Source organism: Mus caroli, unplaced genomic scaffold, assembly GCF_978045245.1.
Source record: "Mus caroli unplaced genomic scaffold, Mus_caroli_1 scaffold_11, whole genome shotgun sequence".
Taxonomy (NCBI): domain Eukaryota; kingdom Metazoa; phylum Chordata; class Mammalia; order Rodentia; family Muridae; genus Mus; species Mus caroli.
The window spans coordinates 109,583,627-109,605,816 of NW_028227266.1; the positions used below are offsets into that span (position 1 = coordinate 109,583,627).

Consider the following 22,190-nt stretch of genomic DNA (forward strand, 5'->3'; position numbering starts at 1 on the left):
ACTACAGTCCTGGTTGGCCTTTTAATTAGCGTATCTGTGAATCAGGTCAGGCCCAGGCTTCCTCAGGGAAGGTTTTTGCAAGGATCCTAAGGGGCTGTCCAGACCTTATCCTGGGATACTGTACCAATGATGTAGGTGTGTGTGTGTCCTTTAATGCAGATCTTGAGGCATAGTAGCCATGTTTATAAGGATCTATAATGAAAAGGAACCAAAGAAAAGCTTAGTGGTACATGCCTTTAATCCCAGCACTAAGGAGACAGAGACATGCAGATCTCTGGGCTCAAGGCCAACCTGGTCTACAGAACAAGTTCCAGAGCAGCCAAGCTTAGGCAGTGAAGGAAACCATTGAAAACAGAAAGCTGGTGAAGATGTAATTGAACAAGGGGCCATGTTCCAGCCCCAGCTAGCAGCAGAACTCGGCAGCTTCAGCCATGTGGTTCTGGCTTTAGAGTCAAGGATAGAAGAAAGGGGTTATGGAATCTCCCTCTGTGACTAAGGACAGTCGCTGAGGCCAGGCACGTGGCAGGGGCATCCCTACGTGGACGCCCAGAGAAGCCATTGTGTGAAGCTATGAAGGTGACGCCTGGATTGCCTTGAAGATCCCAAGAGATTAGAGATGGCAGAGCCATGGGATCTCTGCCAAGGAAAGCTGCTGACAGGGAGCAGAACTAGTCCAACAGAAGCGTGCTGCAGTCAACAAAGCTGAAAGAAGTTGGAGATTTGAAAAGCATTTTGAAATAAGACATGGAGATGCAGGGTTTGGAGTTCACGCAGCTGGTTTTCTGTCTTGTTTTGCTCCAGTATTTCCTCATTATCCTGACTTCCCTCCATTTTAGAACTGTAACATATATCCTGTGCCATTATATGTTGGAAGTACATGACCTGTTTTTTTATTTTGATTTTATAGGGAATTATAGTTAAACGATTGCTTGAATCTCAGAGACTTTGAATTTTGGATTTTTTTTAAAACAAGTTTGAAACTGTTGTAGTCGATGGGGAATTTTGGAGTTGGACTGAATACATTTTGTGTGTGTGTGTGTGTTTTGTTATAGTTATAAGCCTATGGGGGCCAGGGAGTGGAATGTGGTGGTTTGACCTCCATAGTCTCATGTTTGAAAGCTTGGCCAGAGAGAGTGGCACTGTTAGGAGGTGTGGTCTTCTTGGATGAAGTGTGTCAGTGTGGAGGTGGGCTTTGAGGTCACGTAGATGCTCAATCTCTGCCCAGTGTGGGACACAGTGTGCTTCTGCTACTTGCAGATTAAGACGTAGAGCTCTCTCTCTCTCTCTCTCTCTCTCTCTCTCTCTCTCTCTCTCTCTCTCTCTCTCTCTCTCTCTCTCTCTCTCTCTCTCATTTTTTCCCCTGAGAAAGGGTTTCTCTGTATAGCCCTGGCTGGCCTGGAACTCACTCTGTAGACCAGGCTGGCCTCAAACTCAGAAATCCGCCTGCCTCTGCCTCCCTGCCAAGTGCTGGAATTAAAGGGATGTAGAGCTCTCAACTCCTTCTCCAGCACCATATCCACCTGCATGCTGCAGTGTTCCCACCACGATAATGGACTAAAACCTCTAAAACTGTAAATAGCCTCAATTAAACGTTTTCCTTTATAAGTGTTGTCTTGGTCATGGTGCCTCTTCACAGTAATGGAAACCCAAACCAAGACAACTTGCCACCTATATTAGTAGTTCTAGAGTCCCTGTTGCCCTTTCTCTACCTCCTAACCCTTGCTCTTCCCAGAACAGTCTCCTGTGTGCCCTGCAGCTTTCTCGATTCCACAGTGTTTCCTGCAAGAACCTGTTCCCCTAGGCTCCACTGCCCCTGTCTCTTCCCTTGACTGCATCCTGTCAAGTGTGTGTGTGTGTTTTGTCTTTACTGATGCATCTCGATTTCCTGCCCTTGGCTGTTTGAGCCCCTCCCGGAGTCACACAGAATCCCTCCCTTTAGTCCCAGACAAGAACCACATTACTCGGTTCTTGGTGCTTTGAGCATTGTTGCTATGGATCTTCTTAAAGAAGGAAGGAGGCAGAAGGAGGGACATGGGAGAGCCTGGGAGCTGTGGCTTCAGGTTTTCATTGGATGGAGTTAGTGGATCAAATCTCCTGAGATGAGGTAGTGACTAAGACAGCCAAAATCCTCCCCTGTCCTCCCCAGCAAAGGGCAGGCTGAGTCTTCAAGAACCTTGCTCCTACCTTAGAGTGGTTTACTGTCCTGACTCTCGGGATGGTCACCGGGGGCTGGGGGATCACCTGGAAGAGAATGGGGGGACAAGAGATGCAAAGAATGGACAGCAAGTCAGGAAGTCTGCGTGAGTCTGGGGAGCAGTATGACAGCGGCCGTTAGAGAAAAGGCTAAGGCTGGGATTCCAAACCTTGCCGGTCAAATCTCTGTGTCCGAGTCAAAGGTTCTTTATGCCTTGTGCTTGTTTTCCTAATCCTTGTCCTGGCAGGAGTCCCTGGGCCAGCATTTGTTTTGTCATCATTTCATTGGGGCTGCACATGGAAACATTCATTTGGTAGAGAATATCTCTCTCCCAAGGATTGACTGGTAAATCAGGGATCACATAGGGGACTACAGTGGCCGAATTTCCTTCTTGGTCTGTCCACCTAAGGGTCTGAGCGCTAACTTGAGGGTTTTTGGAATGCCCAATCCCTTGTAAATGGGTGGCCGAGTCGGTCAGTAGCCAGGTAGCCTGACAAAACCTGTCAGAAATGACAGTGGTGTCAGTGCCCGAATCAAAGAGTCCTTGAAATGTTTTTCCATTTAGACTCAAGGTAAACATGGGACAAGTGGAAGTAATATTTTGGGCCCAAAAGGCCTCTGCTATTCCCCTCTTGCCTGGGGCCCTGGTGTCTTTATGGTAGGGATTTGTAGTAGAGACCCTGTGAAAGAGCAACAATTGGGCAATGGTCTGTTGTGCTGGTATAAACACAGGACCACCTGTGGTATTTGCAAGAATCTGGAATTCTCCCTGGTGGTTGGGGTCTATAACCCCAGGTGTGATCTGGAGTCCCTTTAAGGAAAGTGAGGCTCTTCCCAGGACTATGCCAAAGGTATTTGGGGGTAGGGGGCCATGTATGCCTCTAGGCATGGCCTGAATGCCCTCCTCAGGGGTCAGTATTGTGCTGGAGGTGGCACAGAGGTCCAATCCTGGGCTGTTTTTTGTAGCTCGCCAGAGTTGGGCAACTGACTGGGTGTGTGATGAGAAATCTGTTGAGGGGACAAACCCTATTGCCCCAGGGCCTGTCCTGGAGGTGGGGGCCAGAAGCTGCCTCTCAGGAAGTTCCCTGAATGCTGTGGCAGTAAGGGACATCCCTGGCTGTCTGTTTTGGATCTACACTCATTGGCTCAATGTCGGCCCCTGTGGCAGCGGGGACACAGGGTAGTCAGTAGTGCCCATGCAGGAGGGGCATCTCCCTGGCCCTCGACGGGAGGTCTCCGACTCTGGTGGGGATGGGGACACTCCCACAGAAAAAGGCAGGGATACTTGCAATTAATGCAAGTCTTTTGAGAGTTATTTAAGCCTGCTCTTTGAAGGGCAGTGCCAATTGCCAAGCCCATGGCGTGGCTTGATCCAGGCTCCTGCGCAAAGGTGGACATATTCTGCCAGTGATTTAGAACGGTGGTGTTTAGGGTTGGCATTTTCAAAAGCAAGCTGTTTAATAAAGGGATTTTTAGGCTCTTAGACCCCAAACAAGTGCTCAGCAGTCTCTATTAGGTGGCTAATGAAAGAACTGTAAGGTTCATCTACTCCCTGTAGCACTTTAGTGAAGGCAGCAGAGGAGCCCAATTTAGGGGGCAGTTTTTTTCCAGGCGTCCAAGCACACCTGATGGAACTGAACCAGGAGGCCAGGGGAAAAGAGCATTTGGACCTCCAAGTTGTTATAAAGTGGTTCACCCAAAATCTTCCTCACAGTCCACAACTTAGTGTCTGGTCGTGCACTGTTTTTACTTTCGATTTCTTTTGCCGTTTCTGCCACTTCTGATTTCCATAATACAAAGTCGCCTCCAGTGAGTGCAGCTCGAGTGAGCTGTGAAAATTCTTTAGGCATGAGCCATTCCTCCATAGAGGATTCAAGGAGTGCCAAGGTGAAGGGGGCAGTAGAACCATAATCAAACACTGCTGCTTTGAGTTTTTCCAGAATCTTAAAATCTAGTGGTTGATAATGATAGCAGGGCGGGGCATCATCAGGCCCAACCAGGGGTGCCGCAGGGCCATCCTCGGTCTCCTGTGAGTTGGACTGAAGCTCATCATCTGTTTCTCCCTCTTCTTCACTTGCTCTCTGGCTTTCCTCCAAGTCAGTTTTGGGGACAGGGAATCTCTAGGGACTGTGGTTCCACTCCTTAGGGAGAAGGGGGAGGCTAGGACCCTCTTCTTATGATCTTTTTTAGTTTTAACAGAGACATGAGGCAGTTGCTGGGGGTAAGGTGTTAGATCAAGCAATTCTGCCTCTAATTGTTGGAGGGCTCTAAGCAGTTGTACTTATTCCTTCCAGGTCTCTACCATGTGGTACAGGGATGCCACATCAGCAGTTAACCTGTGGTAGGCGCTGGACATGAGAGGTGGATCAAAAACTGCATCTAAAGTCCTATGGGGTGGTGGGGGAAAGAAAGATGGGAGTGTGGCAGCACCTCTCAGTGGAGGGGCCAAGACTAGGGCAATTGTGGCTGTTTTTGGCGGACCACGATAGTACTCCAATTCATATCGAGTTGCCTCCTCCTCCAGGGTCGCCTCATCAACAGGTGGCAGGTTGTTATTAAGATCAATGAGGGAAGGATAAGGGTTTGCTGTCTTGATTTCCTCCCTAGGTGGGGTCAAAGAAAGGTCCATAATGGGTGATAAAGGGGGGAGATCTGAGACACCATCAGCCACAGAAGGTGGAGCAGACAAAGGTCACTCTCTTAAAGGGTACAAAGATTGTGTATAAGTCACTAGGTTAGCGGAAGGAGGATGGGAGATGGATTCTTTAAGAGACCGCTCTCCCTCTGACACCAAGTGTTGGAGATCTGGCCATTCAGGGGTGGTTCTAAGAATGTCATTAATGAGGGACCAGTAGCTAAAGGCCATAACAGGTATTTTTGTAGATCCAAATGCTTCATAATAATCTTCGAAACAATCACTAACTTGAGGCCACCTTTTTTCATCAATTGTTCCCTCTTGGGGGAACCATGGACAAATATCTCCCACAAAATCTAAAAATTTCTTCAAATCCTTTTTCTTAACCCTAGTACCTCATGTCTTGAGGAACTCTTTAAGACCTGACACAAAGAGTGACTGTTTAGAAAATGCCTGTCCCATGTCTTACCTTAAGATCTGTGCCATGCTATGATCTCCCGACTGTCTCACTGCGGCTGGACCGTGGCATTATGTCGAACAAAAACTGCTCTTGGGCGCTTCTGGAGATGAGCGAGTAGGCCTACCCTCTAATGATGAGTGGCATTCTCTCCTCTGTGAGCCCCCAGGGGACCTATGCTGGGTGCCAGTTGTCCTGACCCACAGGATGGTCAACAGGGACTGGGAAACCACCTGGAAGAGAATGGGGGAGGGCAAGAGACACAAAGAACAGACAGCAAGTCAGGAAGTCTGATCAAGCTGACACATTTTTATTGTTCCCATGCAGGTTATATACTCATAGAAGCAGGATATGGGGGGAGGGGGGAGGTGGAGTAGGATCGCTTTATTTCTGGGGAATGCACCTGTTCTCAAGAGCAGGATGTTGGCTGGGTAAAATGTTCAGCAGGAAGAACAGAGCAGAATGGGTTGCTAGGTGCCTAACCACAAGATCTATAGCTGTTCGTTCTCAACTGGGCCAGTACTTTTCCACTGAGGCCAAGACTCTGTACCAGTAAGCACTTATGGCTGATAAGGCAGTTAACATTCAAACAAGGTCGCTCCCAACAGCTCACAGTCAACAAGAGAGGGCAGGGAATGACAAGGATTCTAAACCATCTCCCAGTGGAATTTCACTGGAAATCAGATCTGGTTTCCATGGCACTGAGGAGAGAGGTGAGGGGTGGGCAAAGCAGAGGAAACTAGAAATAATATTCAGATTTTTTTTTTTGCCTTGCTGTTCAAGAGGACAGGAGGAGTCTGGCCTGCCATTTCTTTCCTCACACTAATGCCTGGGTTTTCTGAGAGAGAGATCCCTCAACCCAGGGCTAGATGGAAGGAAGCAGGGCAGAAGCAGGCCGGGCATAGGTGCAAAGTGTAGCTTCTCCCAGAGGGAAGAGAAGTCACAAACAAAGTCTGAACAAAGGAGAACTGAGCGACAAGGCTGTGTGAGGCCAGCTGCCTCCCTCAGCTCCCAGGTTTGAAACAACGGGTGGTGTGGAGAGACACTCCCAGGTAGTATGGAGACAGAGATAGTCAAACCTGTAGTGACCCTGGGGGAAGTTGCAGGTGATGGGGATGGACGAGTCTTGTCCTATCTATTCACTGAGGTGGTGACATTTTCACTTGCTCTGTCATCACAAAAGGATCTCATCTTCACAGGAGCAAGGGGCATTTCCTTTATCTCTAGGAGCTGGTTGCTCTCTGCACCTGTATCCCCCCGAGGCCACGGGGCAGCAGAGTTGAGGTTGGATACCTGGTATGGAGAAAGCGCTGGATGTGTGTAGCCCTAGTTCAGGTCTCCTGGGAGCAAGGACCACTGGTGGGAAGACAGCAGTTCTATCTCTGTCTTAGATCCTTGGCCTGTTGCTCTCAGGCCTGCCTTCTAGGACAAGGTCTTCCTGACTACAAAACTGCTGTGATCTTCTAAGGACAGGGTTGGGGGGAAGGAGATAAGAGAGCTACCAAGGGATGAAGGAGACGCCTTAGATGTCAGGAGCTGCTGTTTCATGCTGTCAAAGATCTTTAATACCCTTCTCAGATGCTCAAGCTACAGCCAGTGTGGCTCACAGTGGCTTATGCTGTCTGCAGATCAAGATGTCGAACTCTTAGCTCCTTCCCCAGTACCATGTCTGCCTGTCTGTCACTGTGCTTCTCGCCGTGATGATAATGGACTCGACTTCTGAGATTGTAAGCCAGGCTCAAATACCTGTTTTCTTTTATAAGAGTTGCAGTGGTGATGGTGTCTCTCTACAGCAATAGAAACCCAAACTAAGACAGTGAAGAAGCAAGGGGTAGGAACTGTAGGGAGGCAGTTTTCCATTGGCCTTCAGTTTATGTATCTATTCTGAGTAGAGGCTCTGACTGCCCTTGTTCCGGGTGATTATTCCATTGATCTCTATGACCGATATGATCAGTAACTTCAAAAGTTGCAGATTATCTTGGGAAGCGCATCTCTTCCATTTCCAGCCCCACTGGACACTGCTTCCTCACCGCATCCCACTAGAACAATTCCTTCTCTACGACTCCAGTTCTTACCCCACAACTCATCCCTCATCCTTCCTGCTAGCGCTTACCATGCTGTTGATACTGTGGGTTACCCCACAACACACCTCCCATTTTGCATCTCAGCTACTCCAACCTCTTGGTAAATCAGCCTCAATTTGACAGCTGCCCTCAAGGCAGCCTGTGGGTTCCTGGAGAATCTGCATGGAGCCAGTTTTCAAGAACTTGGAGCATGGGCACATGTGACTCTGGGTTCAGGTGGGCACTGCTGGCATGGACTCACCGTGGGAAGGTTCTAGAAGCCCCACACCCTCTGACCTCCCCCGTTCCATGGAAATGTTTGGAGAATTAGGAAAGCTTCCTGGTCAGGAAGGGACCTTACAAAAGGACCTTCTAAAGTTTAGCCGCGAGCTGCAGCCTGCTTCATGTTGGCTAACTTGGTGCTCAGCTGGCTCTCTGCTAAGGGAGAGGGAACACGTGGTACGTCATTCAGCAACTCGGCCTGATCTGAATGGGGGTATTATGGAGGCAGCTCTCATAAAACATAGTGCTGTGCTGTATGCAAACCTTCCACTCATTTGCCTAACAGATCGGCCTTGTGTCTCATCACGTGAATGTTGTTCCCATCCCTAGGGGCTGTTCCAGATGCTGTGTGACCCACATTCAGTCTCAAAACCCTATGTGATAGGCTTCTTGTGTCCCTGGTCGTCTCAATTTGTCTCTTTCCATACAAAGACCAGGTAGCTGCAACCTTCCCTTCATGTCCCTTCCAGAATTGTACTGCTCAATGTCTCCAGAAGCTGGCTATCACGTCCACTAGGCATGTTAATTCAATTACTTTTGCACGCAGGAAACAGAAGGAAGCATCTACGGCTCGTCTCCAGGGTATCAAGTTTTCCAGCAGCAACAGCTAGGACTGTTCAGATCCCTGTGAGGAGGATAGCACATTGATGGGCCAGGATTGACATGGAGGCTAATTTACCCACCAGGGCTCTATTTACAGCTTAAATGAACCATTTATGTGTTAGGTACACAAACAGAGAGAAAGAGAGAGACAGAGACAGAGACAGAGAGACAGAGAAAGACAAAGAGACAGAGAAACAGAGAGTCAGAGAGAGACAGAGAAAGAGGCAGAGAAACAGAAAAAGAAAGAGAGAGAGATACACACAGAAGGAGAGGCACACAGAGAGAGAGAATAGACAAAGACGGGAGAGACACAAAGACAGGGAGAGACACAGAGACACAGAGAGATACAGTGAGAGACAAAAGTAGAGACACACAGAGACAAAAATAACAGACAAAGAGAGCTACAAAGGTGGAGTTTATATGCAAACTAAAGTCTACATGTGAGAGAAAGCATATATATTTCTCTTTTTCAGTCTGTCCGCCCCCCCCCTCCAGTAATGTAACAGTCTCTGGTTGTATCCATATTTCGTGCAAACAACAACATAAGTTTAAAAAAAATTATTACTTAAGTTCATGTGTATGAGTCTTTTGCCTGGATGTCTGTGTACCATGTGCATGCCTGGTGCCCACAGATGTCAGAAGAGGGTCTTGGGTCCCCTGGAACTAGAGTTACAACTGGTTGTGAGTCACCATGTCTGTGAACCAGGGTCCTCTGCAAGGGCAACAAGTGCTCCTAGCTGCTCAGCCATCTCTCCAGCTTCCCAAACATTTTGTTGCAAACAGCATAATTTTGTTCTTTGTGGCTACATAAAACTCCACTGTGTATCTATAACATATGTTCTCCATCCATGCATAGGTTAGTGGAACACTAGTTTGCTTCCGTGACTTGGGTATGGGGAACAGTCTTGTAATGAATGCACGTCCAGGTATCTCTGTGGCGTGATAACTTAGAATCCTTCAGGTCTATACCCTGGAGTAGTAGAATTGAGTTGTTTGTATGGTAATTCTGTTTTTTAGGGTTTTATTTTAAAAAGGAACTTTCATAATCATGTGGACCAATCTGCCTTCCCATGAGTAAGACTATGAGTACGGGAGGCTGAATTTTCTTATAACTTTAGCAGTATTTAGACTAAAGATGAGGAACTTTTATTAAATTTTCAATTTTATAAAAAATTGAAACAGAATTATTCATGTATCCCAGGCTGATCTCCAGCTTTTTATGTAGTCAGCATGTCCTTAACGGCTGACTCTGTTGTCTTCATCTCCTGTATTCTGGGATTACAGGCATGTACCATGAAGCCTTGCTGAAGATGATAAATTTAAATGTGTTAAACTTTTGGAAGCATTTGAATCAAGGGATAGTAGCTTAGAGTCTAAACCTTACAGTCTTAAGAAGTAAAGCTGACATTTGAAACTCATTCACGTATGTGGGTATCGTGTGTGTGTGTGTGTGTGTGTGTGTGTGTGTGCAGGGTGTGTATATATTTGAGTATATTGGGCAGGTGTGTTGCCATGGCACATGTGTGGCTGTCAGAGGACAAGTTTCAGGAGCCAGTTCTTTCTTTCCTCTGTGGGTTCCAGGATTGAGCTCAGGTCTCAGGAACTCACAGCTAGTACCTTCTCCCACCCAGCCATGTTGCTAGCCCAAAGCTGACTAACAGGACCTTGAGTGGCCTAGACAGGATAGGTATATGGAAGAGAGAAAAGAGTGGGGTACCTAGATTTTAGCCTGAGTAACTGGGTGAGTAAAGCATTGTTTATTAGCCGGGCGTGGTGGCGCATGCCTTTAATCCCAGCACTCAGGAGGCAGAGGCAGGCGGATTTCTGAGTTCGAGGCCAGCCTGGTCTACAAAGTGAGCTCCAGGACAGCCAGAGCTATAAAGAGAAACCCTGTCTCGAAAATAAAAAAGCATTGTTTATTGAGATAAGGAGATGGTGACCAGGTCACTGGGAGTTGAGACTGGGAGTGGAAAGGCTTCTGGAGAAAGAGAGGGACAAACACAAAGATATCCCACAGTTATTCCAAGTGTAGGAATAAGTTTGGTATCCTCTTATAATTCCCCAAATTGCTGTCATTGGAAGCTTGTTAACCTATTCAGTTATGTTCAACACTGTGCACACCACTGATGTGCCTTTCTTTTAAATTAATCCAGTGTATACGAGAACATGGAAAATGAGTCAGAGGGACACATGGTATCAAACAGGGAGATGGGGTTCCTTGATTTGGAACAGCAGTTGAACTTGCTGTTGCCTGAAACTCCCGAAACCCAAACCCCTGGCCCTGGCCCCCAACCCCTGCTGACATTCTTAACTACCATCATACTTTTTCTTTTTTGTGTGCTGAGGCAAAACTCCTGACAGATGCAGCTTCTGGGAGGGAAGATTCTTTTCGGCTCACAGTCTAGAGGATAAGTCTCTCATGGAAGGTGTTGGGAGCGGCTTAGTCTGACGTGGGGGGAACCTGTGGCATGGCTGTTTACATCTGGGCTGTGAGGGAGGTCAACTCTCAGGCTGGAATGAGGTATAAACTCTTTCCAGCACCATCCCCAAATGGCCCACTTTGGCTAGCTATGCCACTAGCCCAAGGTTCCAAACCCTCCCCAAAGAGGACTCGAAGTGGAGGACCAGGTGCTTCAAACATGAGCCCACAGGGAAGTTTCCCTTTCAGGCCCTAACAAGACCTAATGGCATTTTCTAGGGAGCTGGCGCAGACTCCCAACATGCGAAACTGTTCACATGCAGCCCCCACACGTGAACTCTTCAGTTTAGACTCCACTGAAGATATTTTAATTAATGGATTTTTCGAATCTACACACTCACCTGATACATGAATCGTAGTGTTTAATTAAAATACATTACCACCGAGCACAAATCATTGAAAACAGGAATGCTTGGGCATTAATTAACTTGCACCATGCTTTGAAGTGAGGATTTGCTTCGAAGTTAGAACGGATACTGAATCTTGGCTCTTTCACGAGTCAGTTTTACACCTGTGTCATGTTTCTGAGCTTCTGTTTTCTTGTTCATAAGTAGATGTAATGGGCTGGGCGTGGTGGCACATGCCTTTAATCCCAGCACTTGAGGTAGAGGCAGGTGGATTTCTGAGTTCGAGGCCAGCCTGGTCTACGGAGTGAGTTCCAGGCCAGCCAGGGCTATTCAGAGAAACCCTGCCTCAATAAATAAATAAATAAAAGATGTAGTAGTTGGGACTGGAGAGATGGCTCGGTGATTAAGAGTACAATACTGCTCTTGCTGAGGACCTGCGTTTAGTTCCCAGCACCCACAGAGGGATGCTCACATCCACCTGTAACTCCAGCTCCCAAAGACTTGACAGTCACCAAGGCCCCTGTACTCACATGCACAGCCCCACACAGACACACATGCACACACCCACACACACACACACACATGCACATCCCCACACAGACACACATGCACACACCCACACACACACACACACATGCACAGCCCCACACAGACACACATGCATAAACCCACACACACACACACATGCACAGCCCCACACAGACACACATGCACACCCCCACACAGACACACATTCACACACACCCAAAGACACACATGCACACACCCACACACAGACACACATGCATAAACCCACACAGACACACATGCACACCCCCATACAGACACACATTCACACTCCCATACACAGACACATATACACACCCTACAGACACACTTTCACCCACACACAGATACACATGCACTCCCACACAGATACACATGCCACACACACATACCCCCACAGACACACATGCATATTCCACAGGTACACATGCATACACACACCCACAGGCATACATGTACAACCTACACAGTCACACATGCAGAGCCCACATAAATACACACTCACACTCCCCCCCAACAGATACACATGCATGTCACACCCCCTGCCAGATAAACATGCACACCCCTTACAGATAACATACACACAACACACACTCCCACACAATTACACACACTTTTAAATGAAAGTAAATATTTTTAAAGTGTAGTAAATGATAATAAAAATAATAAATAATAATAATAATGCATAAGTGGCCAGGGAAATCACTTTTCTGTTCACCAACTGAATTACTCTTGTGTTTAAAGACTTATGGGTGTCATGTACAACAATCATGACTCTCTCTGCTCGCTTCCTTTGTGCAAAAACAAAACAAAAAGAATTCCCAGACCCTGTTACCATTGCATTCTCAATGACAGAGACCTAAGCGTTAGAGTGACAGTGTCATTGCAAAGCCCAGCATCTGTGTGCTGGTGTGGCCTGACATCAGCTTGGTTGAACTAACAGACTGGAAGTTAACCAGTGCATACTGGAGATCCAGCTGAATACGTGCAACGAAGAGAGTGCTAATGGACTAGCAAACGACTGAATTTATTAAAATTATTTCCATATTTTATTGATAGACATGGTTTCTGAAGGCCAATTCAATTAATAATAATAATAATAATAATAATAATAACAATAATAATATACAGAGAGGTCGGTTCTTTGCAAGCCTTATGTATGGACAACTGGTGCTGCTGTTTCTGTAGACGGGCTCATTGCTCTTCTCATTAAAGGAAGAGATTTCACTTCACGTAGTTATTTTTCTTGGTTGAAATGGTGGAGCAGAAATACTATGCAGTGCTTAAAGTAAGACTAAGAAGATGGGAATCCCTTCTGGTATGCACAGACTTTAAAAGATTTTAAAACGAGAGGGAAGTGATATGAAAACAAACACGGTGTCTGAGGCCTTGATACAAGCTCACGTTTCAGAGGCGTTGGGAATCTTAGCCTGGCCTCCTTGCAGAGAGCAAGTAGCTGCCACGGGGCGGGGCGCTGGGGAAGGATGTGCGAGCAGAGGGGCTTGGGGTTTAACTGGCTTCTAATGGAGTGACCTCCGCGCCTCAGTCGGTTGGGGATGCAGGAAGCTCTGAGCTGACATTTGTCCGCTTCTCGGCCTCATCTGGGTTGTTCCGCAGCCTCAGCTTTGTCTCCAGCCTCTGTTTCCATTCTTCTCTGAGTCTGGAAATAGAAACGCACACAGATGGGACCCTTGTCGCTACAGCTGAGGCTCTGGAAGCATCCTCCCTGAAACCATTCAGTGTTCCGGTTTTAGGAGGGTACACGGAAGACTTGCAAATCAAATGTTATATGCATGTTTATTTACCAGAGAGTCACTTTCTGATTGAGGTTTTCTGTGTGTATATATATGTATGCATGTGTGTTTGGAGTCGGGGGTGTTGCGTGCGGAGGTGCACTTGGAGGCCAGAAATCAATGTAGGGTGTCTTACTTTGTTTTACCTTACCTTATTTTTAAATTTTAAAAATATGTATGAGGGCTGGTGAGATGGCTCAGAGGATAAGAGCGATGACTGCTCTTCCAGAGGTCATGAGTTCAATTCCCAGCAACCACATGGTGGCTCACAACCATCCATAATAAGAAAGAAAGAAACAAACAAACAAACAAAAACAAAAACAAAAACAAATATGTATGAATATTTTGTCTGCATGCATGTCCGTGTACAACGTGCAGGCCTGGTGTCTCAGAGACCAGGAGAGGGAATTGGATCCCCTGGAACCAGAATTACAAACAGTTGTGAGTCACATGTGGGTGCTGGGAATTGAACCTGGGCCCTCTAGAAGATCCCTCTCTTTCAGAGCCGGCTTTCCAGCCCCTACTTTATTTCTTGATACAAGGATCTTTCACTAAACTGGAGCTGGCCAATTCAGCGAGACTGGCTAACCAGAAGATTCTAGTGATCTTCCTGCCTTCCTTCCTCCCCAGCACAGGGGCTGTGGGCTGGCACTGCTATACGTGAATATTTTTTTTCTTCCTCCTTCCCTTTCTCCCTCTTGCTCCGCCCCACCCCCACCCCCTCACTCCGGCCGGAGTGGCAAATGGTTTACCACTTCACCATTTACTGAAAGTGAGTCATTTCCTCCTATGTCCGTTTTGTAGCCCCTTTTTTCCTTCTTCCTTCCTTCCTTCCTTCCTTCCTTCCTTCCTTCCTTCCTTCCTTCCTTCCTTCCTTCCTTCCTTTCTCCCTCCTTCCCTCCCCCCTTCTTCCTTTCCTTCCCTCTTTTCCTTTTTTAAACAGTTTAATGTTACCCAGACGTGCCTCTGAGCCATCTCCAGTGCATCCATCGTACAGTTTAAGACTTTTTTTTTTTTTTTCCGAGACAGGGTTTCTCTGTATCGCCCTGGCTGTCCTGGAACTCACTCTGTAGACCAGGCTGGCCTTGAACTCAGAAATCCCCCTGCCTCTGCCTCCCAAGTGCTGGGATTAAAGGCATGCCCAGCTTAAGACTTATTTTTATTATTTCAAATAATGCGTGTACATCATTCCTGTACACGAGGACATGCGTGCGTGCGTGCATGTGTGTGTGTGTGTGTGTGTGTATGTGTAAGTGCAGATACTCAAAGACACCAGAGGTGTTGGATCCCTGGAGCCAGAGTTACAGTGGTGAACATCCACATGGCAGCTAACAACAATCTGTAATCCCAGTTCCAGAGGCTCCAACACCTTCTCCTGGCCCCCAGGGCTCTGCACGCACATGCTGCACAGACAAACAGACATACAGGCAAGACATCACAAGAAACATTAATCTTTCTGAAATGTGTTAAGACAGACATGTGCTGCGTACTTTCTCAGGGCGCTCCTTCCTAGGCGGTGCTCCTCGGACTCTCTGTAGCACGCCTGCTTCCCGATCTCTCGCTCCCAGAACCGCTTGAGCTCATGGCAGCTGTTCCTGCAGAAAACCTCTCGCCGGACGTACTGATTGTTCATTCCCTGAAAAGACAAGGAGACGCTGAAGCCCTTCCGAGCATGATCCTCGGATTCTGCAGGATACAGGATCCATTTGAATACAATTTTCTTATGACCCTGGCCAGCCACAAAGCCGGAGGCACCTGGCCTCCTGAGAACATCCCTTGTCAACACATGGTAAGAACTGAAGACAGAAGGTTCAAGCATGGAGATGGAGAGTGGTGTGAACCTGGGCAGGAGTGCCGTGAACGCCCGCCTGGAGGAAAATTCTGTCATTCTCCTTTACTGGAAGGGGAACCGCTCCTTAGCAGTAAGCACGGGTGTGTGCACTGTGGGTTTGGGGCACCCACGTGAACTAGGCAGTGACTCACTGAGCGGTGACAGAAACCACTTGTATCATCTCAAATGATAACCTGACAAGCTCCGGACTTCTGAAAGGTTTGAGCCTTCTGCTCAAGGGATGTGTGACACGGAGTGATCACAGGGTTTGATACAACAAACACCTAGCTGTTTTCAGTCTGTATGCACACACATGGGCACCCCATTCATGCTAGATGGCCCTCGTTTTCACTTTAAGGGAAAAAAAAAAAGAGAGAAAGAGACAGGGTCTCACTGTGTGGCTCTGGGTGGCCTGGAATTTACTGTGTAGCTCATGCTGTCCTCAAATACATAAAGATCCACTCAATTTTGTCTCTGCAATGCTAGGGCAGAGGGAGAGAGAGAGAGAGAGAGAGAGAGAGAGAGAGAGAGAGAGAGAGAGAGAGAGAGAGAGAGAGAGAGAGAATGGGGAGTGTTCAAAACTAGTCTGGATTACATGAAGAGTACCAGTCCAGTTAGGGCTGCATGAAAAGACCCTATCTGAACTAAGAAAGGGCAGCACCTGCTCCAAAGAGGCGTGCACAGGAGACGCCAATCTGGAGGGAAAGTCGTGGCTCATTCAGAGACGAATTGGGTCTTGTTTTAAGGGCCGTAAGAAGGTCTGCCCATATGTGTGTGAATGAAATCAATGATGCCCACACCATCTCTGTGCAAGGCATGCTGGGGCGTAGACTACAGGTGAGAGTGGGTCTGGGGGAGTGGTGACCAAGCTGCCGCAGACAGCCTGGGATCTACTGCGGCCAGAGTAGGAGAGACGGACGGACAGACGGATGCTGCAGTGTGCACTGATTCTCAAGGGATCCAGAGAGTGGTCAGCCCCAGGGGTATCAATGAAGACTCCCCTGCTGTGCCTTGGGCCTGTGTACCCCTGGGGAAAGCCAGAGGGGAGAACCTGGAGAGCAAGGCCAGCAGTACTGATGGAGACGAGGGTGTGACAGCTGAGTGCTGACGTCACAGCAGGGAGTGTTGAAGGGCCACCAGGACTCCTAAAAATCTGGCCCATGATTCTGTCATGGTCAGTGACCATGAGAGTTGGGTGGAGTCTAAGGAGAGAGGAGCTTGAAAACAGACGTTCTTTCCAGACCTCTGTTTTCACTGAACCCATGTCCCCGACTTGTTAGAACAGTTCTCTGAGGGCTGAAAAAATGGCTCAGTTGTCAAGAACTGTTCTTCCAGAGGATCCCAACCCATTTTCCAGCACGCATGCTAGGCAGCTCACAACTGCCTGTAACTCCAGCTCCATCCTCTTCTGGTCCCCAAATACATCTGCACTCAAGTGCACACAAACATTCCCTCCCACAGACACCAATTAAAAACTTTAAAAAAAAAAAATTCTTGCCAGCAGGTGGTTGTTGCACACCTTTAATCCCAGCACTTGGTAGGCAGAGGCAGGCAGATTTCTGAGTTTGAGGCCAGCCTGGACTACGAAGTGAGTTCCAGGATAGCCAGGGCTATACAGAGAAACCCTGTCTTGAAAAACAAACAAACAAACAAACAAACAACAAACAAACAAACAAACAAACAAAAAAGTTTTGAATACATTTACAAGCTGAATATCTTATCCAACATGCTTGAGACCAGAAATGGTTAAAGTTTTTTTTTTTTTTTTAAATACTTACATACGCATAATGGAATGTTTTCCCCACTTTAAACATGAAACTCATGTGTGTTTGGTGCACGCCCCACGCACATGGCAGGGATGCAGTTTTAGACATCGTTTTAGAGAATTTCATGCATGAAACAGCTTCACGATGTGGGATCTTCCACTGTGGCAGTGTGTCAGCACTCAAAAAGATCCAAAGTTTGATATTTATTTATTTATTTATTTATTTATTTATTTATTTATTTAAAGTATAGAATACAGTTTATTTAGGGCATGGGGAGGGGAGTAGCAGAGGCAGAGAAAGGCAGAGAGAAGGAGAGAATAGAGTAGTAGAGGCCGGCCATGACCACGTGGAGGGGGCGGGGGAAGGGAATGGAGAGAGAGGGAGGGAGCAAGGGGGCAAGAGCAAGGAGAAGAAGCAGGAGTAAGAACTGAATTTTTTTTTTTTTTTTTTTAAAGACAGAGTCTATGGCCCAGGCTAAGCTGGAACTCCCTACATAGCTGAGGGTAACTTTGAACTTCTGATTCTCTCCTTCCTACCTCTTGGGTATTAGGATTACAGGTATGCACTGCAATCCCTGACTTGGGGGAGGGGGGGATTGTGATAAGCATCTTACTATATTGCCTCGGCTAGTCTCGAACTTCTGGACCCACTCAGCATTCCTAGGGTTAGGATGAGAGATAGCCTTAGACCTCAGACTTTCTGACTGTTCTCTGGTGGGGTATCATCAAAGCTGGGGGAATATAACTGACATCTCAGGATAGAGTCCATTTTCTTTGTTTGTACGCAGTGCTGTCTGGTTTCCTGGGTCTGTGACTGACTCTCATTATGCCTGGTCTACTCACCGCCATGTAATGCTTTGGTGGCAGGGCAACCATTGTTTCTAGGTTAAGCAATGTCACCCAACAGCCTACACCCAGAGGAGCATCAGGGAAGCCCTTTCACCCCTCTGTCCTTGAAAGGCTGTCACATACCCAGAGGTATTCCATATGTGTATGAAGAAATAGAAAAACCCCAGGGAGTGGGATGGCTCAGAGTATAAAGCACTTGCCACCAGTCCTGAGTTGGATTCCTTAGCCCAGCATGGCAGAAAGAGAGAGCTGACTCCCTCCCGCCTGTTGTCTTCTGCTTTCGGGGTCACACTGGGGTGTGTGCCATACCCCTGGAAATCATTTTTATTAGTGCACCCTATTTTCATCTCCCTCAGCTCCTTACTCTGTTTTCCTTGTCAGTGTCACTAGGCCCACAACTAGAGCAGTTGCTGTCGGTAACTTTGTAGCTTCAAGAAAACCAGGGGTGGGTGGGAGAGATGGCTCCACCTCTCAGAGCAGCGGCTGCTCTTGCAGAGGACCTGAGCTCAGTTCCCAGCACCCACAGGGTGGCTCACAACCATCTTTCCAGAGGGTCTGATGCTCTCTTCTGGCCTCAGAAGCACCGGGCACACATGTGGCAAACAAACATGCCAGCAAAACATTCATAATAAGTAAAATAAATACATTTTTTTAAGAAAAGAAAAAGAATCTATTACAACTTTAGAAACACACTTTCAGGACAATATGGAAACGAGAGCAAAGACAATTGAAAATATCTAATACTCCCATCTGCCTCATCCCAACAGCTGTGCTGGGATGACACAGGGTCCCCATCCTGCACTGACTTGGGCTCTAGCGGAGAGGTCAGGGGATTCTTATCACAGACATAGACACCTCTTGTGTCAGCTGTTGGGATGGGAGTTTAGACAAAGTGAGTCCTCATCTGCTCCGAGGGCTTGTAGGTGCTTCCAGGAGTGGGACATGCGTATTGGCTGACAGGCAGGAATAACCTGGGAGGGAAGTGGTCTCCTCAGAGTCTCTGCTGAGGCACAGCCACATCTACAGAAGCGGGATGGAGTTTGCTGGTTGGTCTTGGCTGCTTTGTAGTGTTGTGAGAATGTGCTGTGTCCTTGTTTATAATTTTGGTGGGGAAGCTGAATGCAATTGTTAACATTTATCAACCTGTATTGTAACTTGAGTGTATTTTATTACACTCAAGTTAAGGCTCTATAAAGGTGGAAAAATGTTTCTTATGTCTTTGGTGTAGAGACTCACTCCTGCCCCACTGCCTTCACCCACAAGGATGGGAGGGGTGCTCCGGGGTTAGCATCTCAGCGCATTCTGTCACAGGCATGTGTTTCCTGTGTTTGTGTTTTAGTTTCCTTGCTTTTACAAAGAGACCAACCGTTTCTCTTTGCAGAAGGGTGAGGTAGAGTCTTGAATAATCGGAAGACTCTTTTGGAGCACTGGGGACTGTTCTAGAGAAATAAATGATCCCCCTGTGTCTGTTCACTGAGGACACCACAGGCCAGACTGTGCCCGCCGTCAATTCTGCTCACTCTCCGGCTGGCTCCCAGTCACCATGGCGCCACTCCCCCGGATTAATCAATGCTTAAACCATAGCATGAATTCAGTTACACAAAACTTGAACCGATCACATCTGCGAGGCATCTATTCTGAATGAGGAGCCGACACATGCTCTGGGAGTCAAATGAAAGAAGAGAACGTTTGTCCCCTCTGAGTCCGATGCCATGCCAACAGCTCAGTCCCTCAAGTCTCATATTACCTAGAGCATTAAGACCAAATGTAGGAATCTGAGAGGGTTTTTTTTTTTTTTTAAAGAGTTTTGGCTTGTACTGGTCATTCTTATGACTCTTGGCTGGAATGCCTCATTGTTACACAGTGGACCATGTGTACTGAGAGCAAGCTTCCTGCATGGCCAGTTTCTCCTAAGAGCAACTTTTTAACAAGATTACTTTTCAATTTTCTAAAAATGTTTAGCCACTTTCCAGATTCTCATTGTTATTACTATTGTTATTTTGTAAAGATTTATTTTATTTTGTGTGCGTGAGTGTTTACCTGCATATTTGTATGTATACCACATAAGCTGGGTGCTCAAGGAGGCCAGAAGAGAGGGTAGATATCCTGGAATTGGAGTTTCAGGCAGTTGTGAGTCACCCAGTGGGGGTGCTGGGGATTGAACTCAGGGCCTGCAGCAAGTGCTCTCAACCTCCTCATCTTCCTTCTTGCACTGTGTATCGGTGTGTGCATGTGTGTATTTGTGTGTATTGTGTCTGTATATGTGTGTGTGGTGTGTACAGGTATGTATATGTGTGTATGTATGTATTGTGTCTGTCTGTGTGTGTGGTGTATACAGGTATGTGTGTGGTGTCTGTGTATGCATGTGTGTGGTATGTACAGGTATGTGTGTGGTGTCTGTGTATGTGTGTGTGTGTGTGTGGTATCTGTGTGTTTGTATATGTCTATGTATGTGTGTGATGTGTGTGTGCCTGTGTCTGTGTGTATGCTATGTGTGATATCTGTGCATATATGTGTGGTATGTGTGTCTATCTGTGTGTGTGTGTGTATGTGTCTATGTATGTAGGGGTGTGTGTGTGTGGTGTGTGTGTGGTGTTCTTTTGTGTGTGTATATAAGTGTATGCTGTGTGTATATGTGTGTGCTGTGTTTGGTATCTGTGTGTATATGTTTGGTGTAAGTGTGTGTGTGTGTCTACGTATGGTGTGTCTGTGTGATGTGTGTGTGTGTGCATGTATGTGTGGTATGTGTGTGTGTATGTATATGTGTGGTGTGTGTCTGTGTGTAAGTGTGTGGTGTGTTTTTGTCTGTGTCTATGTGTGGTGTGTCTGTGTGTGTGTTGTGTGTCTGTGTGTGTGTGGTGTGTGTATCTGTGTCTATGTGATGCATCCATACTCACAAAGGCCAGAGAGTGTAGAGTATCCTCCTTTGCCATCTCCATCTTGTTGGTTTGGGGCAGGTTCCCTCCCTGTACCAGGAGCTCATGTTTTGACTACGCTGTCAGCCAGCAAGCTCCAGTCTCCATTACAGTGCATGGAATCACACTGGTGTTGGAATTGGAAATCCAATTCTCATACTTGAGCAGCAAAATGTCTGCACCATCTTTTCATCCCTCGTATTTTTCTTTATAGTCATGGCCTGTACTGAGTAGACAGGTTCCTGTCTCTGACAAAAACGGAGGACTGAAACCCCACTATTCTCCAAAGAAGCATGCTGATAAAAAGTGGACACAAACCATGAACTGCCGTGTGAGAGTCTGAACTGCACGTAGCCGGATGAGGCTTGCGGGTAAACACTAGAATTGCAAGATTACTGACACTGTTAAACTCTCTGTTTTCTGCGGTGCCCGGTTTAGACTCCAGACCGTCTGAAACCTAGAAACTGAGCTCAAGGCTTCCGAGGCTTTGACATCGAAACACCTGATCTCCGGTAGGGGGCGCTGCAGCCTAGCAGGGCGGAGCTGACTCTTCTGGCCAGTTTTTTCTCCTGATGGTCCCAGTAAAACTCGGTCATGTCAGGCTCAGATTTATAGCCTAAGGGACTGGAAAAGGGGAATTCTGATAATTAGAGCTAAAGAATTAGAGGGGTTAAAGAGTGAAGCCCGGGGCTGGTGAGATGGCTCAGTGAGTAAGAGCACCCGACTGCTCTTCCGAAGGTCCGGAGTTCAAATCCCAGCAACCACATGGTGGCTCACAACCATCCGTAACGAGATCTGACTCCCTCTTCTGGAGTGTCTGAAGACAGCTACAGTGTACTTACATATAATAAAGAAATAAATCTTTAAAAAAAAAAAAAAAAGAGTGAAGCCCAGGAAAATATATTTGAATAAATAAAAGCGAAACTCTCCCAATTTGGACAAACAAAAACAAAACAAAAACCCTCCATAAATCCTCAATCTTTAGCTTCAAGAGATTGAATCCAAAGGAACCCATATCCAGACTCGGTGCTCAGCGTGGAAAAGGCCAGAGTGCTGAAAGCAGCTGACTCTTCAGTACACACGGACAAACCCTGGCAGAGCTGGGCAAGAAAACAGACACACCTGGGTGTGATAATGACTTTTCTCCTCTCTGGATAAAAAAGAAACCTGTAACGAGCGTCCACAGGAAATCATGGATATAAAAAAATGTGAGTGTCACCTGGCTAGATCGAAGCTTTTCAAGTATATATCGAATAAACCACTCAAATTTTTCCTGTAGGGGCCAGGAATTGTAGCCTAGTGGGTGGGATGCCTGCCTAGCGTTCTGGGAACTCTAGGCACAATTCTCAGCAAGGAATAAGGCTGGGTACCTTGGTCCATGCTGCAATTCCAGCACTTGGGAGATGAAAGTCAGTAGATCAGAAGTTCAAG

At 47.0% G+C, this 22,190-nt stretch overlaps 1 protein-coding gene across 1 annotated transcript; it reads right to left on the minus strand.

Moving 5' to 3' along the window:
- Positions 1-13,115: 13,115 nt before the first annotated feature.
- Positions 13,116-15,032, minus strand: Fam240a (family with sequence similarity 240 member A). Its single transcript, XM_021171251.2, is given in 2 exon segments — positions 13,116-13,266; positions 14,890-15,032. Coding segments are annotated over 2 exon segments (294 nt in total).
- Positions 15,033-22,190: the final 7,158 nt, after the last annotated feature.